Below are 9,135 nucleotides of genomic sequence, written 5' to 3' on the forward strand. Positions count from 1 at the left end.
GCCAGCCAGCCCCGGTAACACGGAGCCGTGTCCGTGCTCCCGCCGGGGCCGAGGAGGAGTGGAGAGCTGGAAAGCAGCGACATCAGTAACACTGCCCGGGAGCCGGCCGGGATCCCGCTCCCCCAGGCCCGGGCTGTTCCTGAGGAGGTCTGAAGAGACCGTGGGGGCCTTGGGGGGATCCGCCCGCCGCCCATCCCGTGTGTATCCCGCTCCCATCCCGTGTGCATAGCCCGGTTCCCATCCCGGTTCCCATCCCCGTTCCCATCCCGGTTCCCATCCCGACCCGGTGCCGCCGCTGTCACGGCCCGGGACCGGCCGGGTCTTCCGGACCGACAGGAGGCGCGCGCGCATGCCGAGCCCGGGGCGCGGAAATGTGACGTCACTGCCAGTCGCGTTCGCGGCGGCGAAGGAGGAGCAGGAGCGGGGCTGTTTTCCCACCATGGAGGCGATACCGGCGACCCCGGCCTCTCCCGCCGCTCTGGTGCCGGCTCCCGCCGCGGGCCCCGTCGCCGTGACGGGGAAGGAGTTGGTGTCGCCGGCCGCGAGGCACCCGAAGAAGATCCTGGATGAGGAGGCCTATATCGAGGTAAGGCGGCGGGCCCGGGCGCCTCCGCCCCGCCGGTGCTTGGGCCGAGCGCTTCCAGCGCGGCGGGGCTCGGCTGGGCTCCGCTCGGCGCGGTCGGCCCGCGGCCGGTGCAGCCGCGGCTGCGGGTGGAAGTAGCGCTGGGGCCGCCCCTCGGGCTCCCGCCCGTCCTGCGGCGGCAGCTGCCGGCGCTCTGCCCGCCTGGGCTGCCCGGCCTGCCCGTGCCTTTGCTGCTGGGCCCGCGCTCCAGGTGTCCCAGCGGGGCGTTGCAGTTGTCTCTGTCTTTGTAGAGCTTAGAGAAGATCATCCAGCGAGACTTTTTTCCCGATGTGGAGAAGCTGCGAGCACAGAAGGACTATCTGGAGGCTGAGGAAAACGGAGACTTGGAGAAAATGAGACAAATTGCTATCAAGTTTGGCTCTTCCTTGAACAAATCTTCGAGGGACACACCTGCACCCTGTAAGAACTGGCTCTGTGGGGCATGAGGGTTTTATATCTGATATTGCTGCTGTTCTTTATCTAACTTTGTGCAGACAATGCTTATCTTAAAGATTCAAGACTGATGTTGCATGAGAGCTAAGTGTACCGGTTTGGGCAGCAGCCAGTGTCTGGTGGCTCATGCTGAATTTCTCTTTGATGGTGTCTAATAACTCCTCAAGGGAAAGGCTTTGGGACAAATAATAACCATTCCTTATGGGCATCTTTTGCCAAGTTCCTGCTCCATAGGAAGGTTATGTGCTCTCTTCTATGAGAAATCCTGAGCTGTGTTTTGAATCCTTATTTCAGTTTGTAGTTTGAGATTTTCATGTTTTAGGGACAAAAGGTGTGGGGAGCTCGTGGTTATCAGAGGTTCCCACAGCAGGTACCCAGTGTTCTGTTTTATGTTTTCTTTCCCTTCCAGTTCAGGTGTTTCCTAAAGCCCAGCCCCTGGCTGAGCTCTTGCACTGGGGTTTGGGTGAGTGGCTTTCTTGTGACAAAGGGCACATGTTACCAGGTGATGTCCCTTCCTCCCCTGCTGCAGGTGCTGGCCCTGGTCTGGGCTCAGTTTGATCTGCTGCTGCTTTTGTTGGCAAAAGCAGGGTGTAGGGTGACAAATGTATTGGGCTGTGGCTCTCCTGGGAATTTCTCCCAGCAGGAGAAAATGTCTTAGATGAGGCCAAAATCTTGTTTGGAGGTTGAGACAGAATTGAGTAGAACATTGTGAACATTTCTTTTCACAAGTTTTCGATTTAATTTTTATTCTCTTGATGTGCCTCCTGTGACTTGTTTGGTACATCATCCTTACAGCACATCCTGTTGCATGCTCCAGTAACCAGGTGATTTTATTTTATTTTTCTTTGTGACAGATGTTACCCCAGCCACGTTTGAAACCCCAGAAGTGCATCCAGGTGGCCTTCCAGTGGGAAATAAATCCAAAGCTGGCATCAAGACTGGAGAGGAAGGTAGGAGAATTATGTTTCTCTAGCTGTATTCTTTGAAAAATAAATTGTCTACCAGCACCTGGCCACTTGTACATTTCACCTTTAAAATAAATTGCTATAAATGCCATAAAAGGGGTTATTGAAAGCAGGTTATGTGTTCCAAACCTGATTTATTACTGCACCACTGTGTGTGGATCTGTGGCCCAGCTTGCTGGTAGTTATTGGTGTGTCTAGCTGCCAGGAGGGTTAAGGGGAGATACAGTGCTCCCCTAGAAAGGGAGGCATTAACCTTCCTCAGGCACCTTCCCTTCTCTCGGTAGGAGAAGCAGAAAAGGATGATAAAGATGCTCTTCCCAGCCTGGACGCGTTCTTGGCACAGCACACGAGTGAGGACAACGCTTCCTTTGAGCAGATCATGGAGGTGGCCAAAGAGAAGGAGAAGGTCAAGCACGCCTGGCTGTACAGCGCAGAGGAGGAGTACACCCGGGTAGGGAGCGGCCTCAGCTCTGCCTCTGCTCTTCCAGAGGGACTCAGCAGGAAATGCCATTTCACTGGTTCTGCTAAGGCTCAGTTCCCTGCATCTCTGACTGCTCTCTGCTTCCTTGTGCAGTCCTGTTTTTCCCCCTTCTGTCACACAGGAACAGTGCTGACTTAGTTGCTGAGGCTTTGTCTCTTCTGAAAGCTTTGAGACTGCAGAGCACTGCACAGAGTGTATTGCTGTCCTTGGCAGCCTCTTCTGTAAGCAGCAGCACCAGGGAGAGCAGCTGAGCACAGTTCCTGCTGTTTGTCCATCAGCCTCTCATTTTTTGCAGTTTGTCTGTCTTATTTCAGTTTTATTTTGCTGTTGTCAGCAATAGCCCACTGAGCTGCTGAAGCATGAGCATGGCTGCCTGTGCTGCCTTCCTCAGCTGCTGCAGGGGAGGTCCAAGTGCTGCTCTGGGCCTGCCTTGCCAGTCTTTAACCACCAGCAGTGAGCAGCTGGCACAGATGTGTCATTGATGGATGTGCCTTTCCATGAAGTTTGGCACTGATGTGTGGGAGTTTGCTGCTGTTGTTTTGAGGGAGTGTTATTTTTTTTATCCCAACTATCCCTCAGAGTCTGTTCCATACCTTATGCAAAATGTTCTAGGGCAGGTGGCTGAGCTTGTGACCGAGCTCTCTGAGTTTGTCTGCCTGAATAAAAGGTTGTAGGAAGCTGCTTCAGACTTTTTTTTTTTTTTTTTACCTTTAAAAATTTTTTTCCATTGCCCTTTCAGCGACAAAATGAAAACCTGGCACTTCCTTCAGCTGAGCAGCAAGCTCTGGAGAACGTGAAAGCTGGGCTGGATACCTGGGAATACACAGCTCGAAACACCCTCATGTATTATCCTACAGGTGAGGCATTGGCTCCAAACAGTGCTTACAGCATTTCTGTATGTGCCTGAGCAGATCTTACAGCTAATGCTGTGCTTTTTCTTCTGTAAGGTTGTGTTTAAAAAGTGGGGGGTTTCCTTTTTTTCTTGCTCTCTGATTCCAAAGTTTGATTGTGTTATATTTGCCATTGGAAAGCTCATCTGTATTACAGAAGTACTTGTTTTCAGTAGCCAAAGCTCTTTCCTGGTCTGTCTTCTTTATGAGCACTTGTCGTCTTCATTCATTGTTTGCCTCTGCTCAAAAAATCCTCCTTGGACTTGTTATTCTGTTTGTTGCTATAGAAAAATACATATTTTTGTAAATGTACCTTTCTTTTTTGCCTGTAAATGTATAACTGATAATTTCTGTGAACCAGTAAAGAGCTCTTTTTAAAACACATTTTGCTTTTCAAGGTGTACCTGATGAGAGTGAAGTTTTCAAGAAGCCCAGGGAAGTTGTGCATCGAAACACACGTTTTGTGAAGGACCCTTTCAGCCAAGCTGTGAGCAAATCACAGCTCCAGCAAGCTGCAGCCCTCAATGCTCAGGTAGGATAATTTGACTTCTGACTCAGATCTAGTCAGGCTTTGCCCTGTGGTGTGGTTCATCCCCCAGAACTGTGTGTGTGTGCTGGATGCAGCTGACCTTTCTCCACATAAATGACATTGTCTTTTTTATTTCAGTACAAACAGGGCAAAGTGGGACCCGATGGGAAAGAACTCATACCCCAAGAGTCTCCAAAAGTGAACGGGTATGGATTTGTGGCTACTCCCTCTCCTGCCCCAGGTAAGAGGGTTTTCTTATTTCTTCTGCTTTAAGAGGACTATTACTGCATTACTTTGATGCTCTGTTCAACATTAGGGTGTCATTACAGGGTTAGATGAGGAGGTAAAACCTCATGATGTTTATGCCAGCTCATGCAGGGCTTAAATCCTAGTCCAATACTCTGGTAGGAGAAGTCACACTGCACCAAGAGACTCTGAGGAAGTTGCTGTGCCATTGCTCAGGAATCATCTAGCTGTGGGGCACTTTCAGTTAGAGCAAACTGCTTATTTGTGTACCAGTTGAAACATGGTATCTGAATTTGTAGCTGCACCAGCCGCGCTGTTTCTCTGTGCTTTTTGTGGTTATGCCAACACCTGAACACCCTGGGGCTCTCCCTCTGGGAAACCTGTAGGTGGCGTTTGGAGCACCTCCTTTCTCCATCGGAAATGCCTTCTCCAGACTCTGGACAGTGGGGTTTTCCAGCCAGAGACTTAATTGGGCTCTGAGAACCCATTCTACCCCTGTTGGACAAGGTGCACTCACTGTTTGGTGCAGGCTGCCCCTGAGGTGACTGGAGAGTACATTTAGCTATTGCATGTCCTTAAATCCTCTGCCTGTTTTCTTACTTTTAAAGAGTTTCTTGTATTCAAGGAGTTTTCATATAGCAGCAGAAGGGAGGACTAGTACTGTAGAGGGGAAAAGTGAAAGTGTCACTAATCAAAAGCTTAGAAAAATGGAAAAATGAAGACATGGAAAGGGTGGTGCTTGGTTGTTGTAACTGAGAGGGTGACACAGCTACAGGCAATCCCTTTTAATGGAACCACATGTTACTATTCACATTGGCTGTGATTTCCTCTGCAGTGGCTCCTTTGTTGATGAATTTGCTGCATTTGCTAATTTGATTCTCTCTCTCTCTCTTCTTTTTTTTTTTTTTTGTGATGAGTGAATAACTTGTTGAATTTGTTTTTAGGTGTGAATGAGTCACCTTTTATGACATGGGGTGAAATTGAAAGCACCCCTTTACGTCTGGAAGGGTCAGAAAGACCGTATGTGGACAGAACACCTGGACCAGCTTTCAAGGTATTTCATGTCAGCATGACATTCTTTTATGGGGGGAAGAACTAAGAAGGGAAAGGCAAGTGAGTAAGTAATAGATTAACATGGAGTGTGACACATCTCTGGGTGGTGTTCCCAGTCCTTGAAATTAATAATCTAGTTTGTGCTTGGAGGGTGGAGGTGAGCATGGATCCACATGAAATCTTCTTGGTGGAGCTACCTGAGGTGGAACACACACTGCTGGCAGGAGAATGAGATTCTGCATTTGGTGGTGGGCCCAGACAGAGGAGCTTTCAGAGGAAGCTGAAGACATGCTCAATTTTTCTGATTTTAATGTGTGAATAGGTGGAAATTTTAGCATTTCCCTCTGTGTTTATCTTCTGGCTGTTGCAGCCTGAGGCAGATGTATCAGTTGAGAGTAGAAAAGACACTCTGGCTTTGCTAATGGCACCTAACCCTGCATGCTACTTGTCTCCTGCTGGTGTCTTTGAATGTGAGATGTCTGAGACTCTTAGTTTAAGAAAGGTGTAATTTGCTGTATGTGCCTCTGTTTTGTCAGACTCCAAAGGCCTTGACTGGTTCTCCTGCTGTTTAACAATGTCTGTGTATGCCTGAGAGCTGGCTGGCTACAGGCCAGGCAAGACACAGGTGACATTGTTTGTCTAGGAGAAACAGCAGGAGGAAATGCCAGAGGTAATGGCTGCTTCCTTGACTGGACTGGTTTTACAATTTTTGTTACTTGCTAAGGCAGGTTGAAGGTCTCTGTGTCCTCTCTGGCTTTTATGCAGCAGCAGAGAGGTGTGGGCTGACCCCACTGCTCCCTGCTTTAGATCCCTGTACATTGAAATCCAGCTTTGAAGGTGCTTTGACTCATTTTTTCAGCACTCTTGAGTGCCTTGGCAAGTGAGCTGTGTGATGCATTTATAGATCCTGGAGCCCGGACGCCGTGAGAGGTTAGGACTCAAGATGGCCAATGAAGTGGCAGCTAAAAACCGAGCAAAGAAGCAGGAGGCACTTCGAAAAGTGACAGAAAACCTGGCCAGGTGAGACTTCTGTTTGGACAGCAGAGCTGGGGGTGGGTATTATCTGATGAGATGTAAATCAGCACATGTAGAAAGGGAGGAATGATGGTAAGGAAGGATACTGGAAGCAGGAAGTGGTACATTTGGACTGAAAGCTCTAAGAAATTAAAGATTTAGAAATTAAATGACTTAATTCTTGAGGGAAAGTGGCTGGTGGCTGTCCCTCACACTCTTTGTCAGCATTTCTGCTCTGCCCTACAGCCAGCCGCACAGGGATGCCTCTGGATTAGTGCCTTGCCTCATTGCAAAGAGGAAACACGATAAGAGGTGCTTGGGGGGATCACAGGAAGGACAGAATGGGCTCAAAGGAAAAGTCAGGCAGTGCTACTCAGGTTTGGGAGGGGTGTAGGAGGTTTTTCTGTCACTTGTTTCTCTAGAGAGACAGGCTGCATTTACCTGCAGGCAGAATGGCTTCCGCAGGCAGTGGGTCTGCTCTGTGGGGGAAGCTCATGTCGGGAGGCAGTATTGCTTTTCCTGATAAAGGCAGATTTTTTTACTGTCAAATCTCTTAAAACTGTTTATTCTGTTTCAGCCTTACTCCAAAAGGACTGAGCCCAGCAATGTCACCAGCTTTGCAAAGACTTGTAAACAGGACTGCAAGTAAATACACCGACAAAGCCCTGCGAGCCAGCTACACTCCCTCCCCAGCCCACACAGGAACTCCTGGTTACAAGACCCCAGCCAGTGGGCCTCAAACCCCCCAGAGCACCCCACAGTCTCGGACAGTGTCTCAGACACCAGTATCTCAGGATACTACATCCATCACGGACAATTTGCTGCAGCTTCCCAAAAGAAGAAAGGCATCTGATTTCTTCTGAGCATTCCAGTCACCACCAAGGTGATAGTGATCTGGCTGTGCTCAGTGAACTGCAGACTGGTTACTGGAGGCTGGGGAAATGGAGATAATTTCTTAAAGATATATTTCTGTTTTTAAGAGAGCCGTGCATTTAAATTAATTTCTGTACAGCTACATCTGTTTCTTCAGTGGGGTAAGCCTTTCTTAAAGGCTGAACTGGGCTTGGCTCCAGCTTGTCAAACTGGTTTGAGTTTGTAGTTTGCAGAAGAGGGGACACAACCATGTGTATACTGAGGCATGAGATGGAATTTTAGAGGTTCTCTTTAACTTGAATTTAAACTGATGCAGTTCACAAGTTTGATTAACTTTGTGATGTTGTTAAAACCAGCATTCCTTAAGAGGACCTCATTTCCTCCTCCACTGCTTACACTTTGCAGTATGGGATTTGCCTTCCTGCTTTTGCTCAGATTTCATCTGCAGGTTTTGGGCTTGCCCTGTTCTGCAGCTGGCAGAGGGAAGGGATCAGATTTGTTTTATAGCTGCTCTGTGTGTGACTCCAGAGAGTTGATGATCACGATGCAGGGGCCAGAGACAGTCCTGTGTCATCCACCAGGATGACAGTGCCATTCTGAAGGACAGAAATGATACTTCTGGTAGCCACACTGGGGCTTTTGTTTGGTGTTTTCCTCCCATTCTATGAAACTTTTGGCTTTAGTTTTTATAATTGGCCAAAAAAAGGAAAAACAATTTTAACCATACATAGCCTGCACTCGGGGCTGTGGTTGCTGCACACGAGCTGACGTTTGTGTGTGGGATGAGCCCGTGTGTGGTGTGATCCAGCCTGGAGAAGCACTGTGCACCCTTCAGGAGGAAGCAGGTGTAGCCAGATGTTTTCATTTCTTGCACCACGCCTGAGTACAAGACAGCCTGTGTAACACTTGGCAGTGTTGGCATTTGCTATAGTCAGATGATGTTTTACTGAGGGAACATCCAAGGAATGTCTTACCCAGCAACTTGAGGAGTGTCTGCAGCATTCTCTGAGGTCTGGGGCATTGGGTGCTGTGTTTGTCTTGGCGGAGAGCTTCCTTTTGTGTGGTTTCCTCTGCCACTTCCAAAACTCTTGTCCCTGACTGTGAGAAATCCTTCTGAGGGACTCAGTTTTTATAGTGCACCTTGTAAAAATAAATGTATCAACCTGGCACTGCTAGGAATCGTGACTCAAAAATTCATAATTTTTACCTTTTTAGTTCAGAAATACTTGAAGGCTATGCTTTTTCTTTAAGCAAAAAGAATTATTCTCAGGTACTCATGAATTAATGTAAAAGGAGTGCATTTACTAAAGTTTTCATGCTTTCAGAATTGTTCTTTAAGGACCAAACTGACTAAAAATGAACCAAGTTCTTAAGTAATTTCAAATATTAATTATTTATTTCATAATGAAAGGCTTGTCTCCATGAAGCATAGGACCTCTCTGTTAGGTACACGGGCAGGAGGTCAGACCCTGGCCTGCAGTTCGGGTCACTGAGCAGACCAGGGATGTGGGATTCCTGCCCTTTTGTGGGTGCAGAAGCTCCTCTGAGTGTGGATGCACAGAAGGGCTGGGCAGCATTCAAGGGACTGCAGATGGGACTCCTGACACATGGATCAGGAGTGGGATCTCTGCCACAGCATTTCAGACTGGCTGTGCTCATACCAAGGTGTAGCTGGAATAACTGGGGAATGTGATATCTGAGGGTGGTTAGTTCCACATTGTGCAATTCATGCTTAAAAGCAAACTGCATTAAATATTCTGTGGACAGTGTTGGTTTTGTGTCTGCCCTCAAGTGAATTAACATAGGCAGCCACACGAAAATCACAGTCTTGATTCTGCCACTGATGGGCCTTCACATGTTTGTTGGAAATGGAGCTTATTTTCAGTTACATGCTGTAAAAGTGGATCTGTTGAAAGGGCTGTGGTGCTCTTCAGATTGGCTGTTCCTGTAATGCCTGCTGTAATGTCTGTTTTCTGCTTCCTGCTGCAGTTCAGCCCCTGCGATCTGTA

At 48.2% G+C, this 9,135-nt stretch overlaps 1 protein-coding gene across 1 annotated transcript; it reads left to right on the plus strand.

Annotated features, from left to right (window-relative positions):
* The first annotated feature begins 269 nt into the window (after positions 1-269).
* Positions 270-8,895, plus strand: ESS2 (ess-2 splicing factor homolog). Its single transcript, XM_041410283.1, has 10 exons — positions 270-586; positions 874-1,042; positions 1,930-2,025; positions 2,325-2,491; positions 3,261-3,378; positions 3,810-3,943; positions 4,079-4,181; positions 5,131-5,240; positions 6,144-6,259; positions 6,831-8,895. The coding sequence occupies exons 1-10, from the start codon at positions 350-352 to the stop codon at positions 7,114-7,116; spliced, it is 1,536 nt and encodes a 511-aa protein (XP_041266217.1). The 5' UTR covers positions 270-349; the 3' UTR covers positions 7,117-8,895.
* The last annotated feature ends 240 nt before the right edge of the window (positions 8,896-9,135 follow it).

This window comes from Onychostruthus taczanowskii, unplaced genomic scaffold, assembly GCF_017590055.1.
Source record: "Onychostruthus taczanowskii isolate IOZ18803 unplaced genomic scaffold, ASM1759005v1 scaffold32, whole genome shotgun sequence".
NCBI lineage: Eukaryota > Metazoa > Chordata > Aves > Passeriformes > Passeridae > Onychostruthus > Onychostruthus taczanowskii.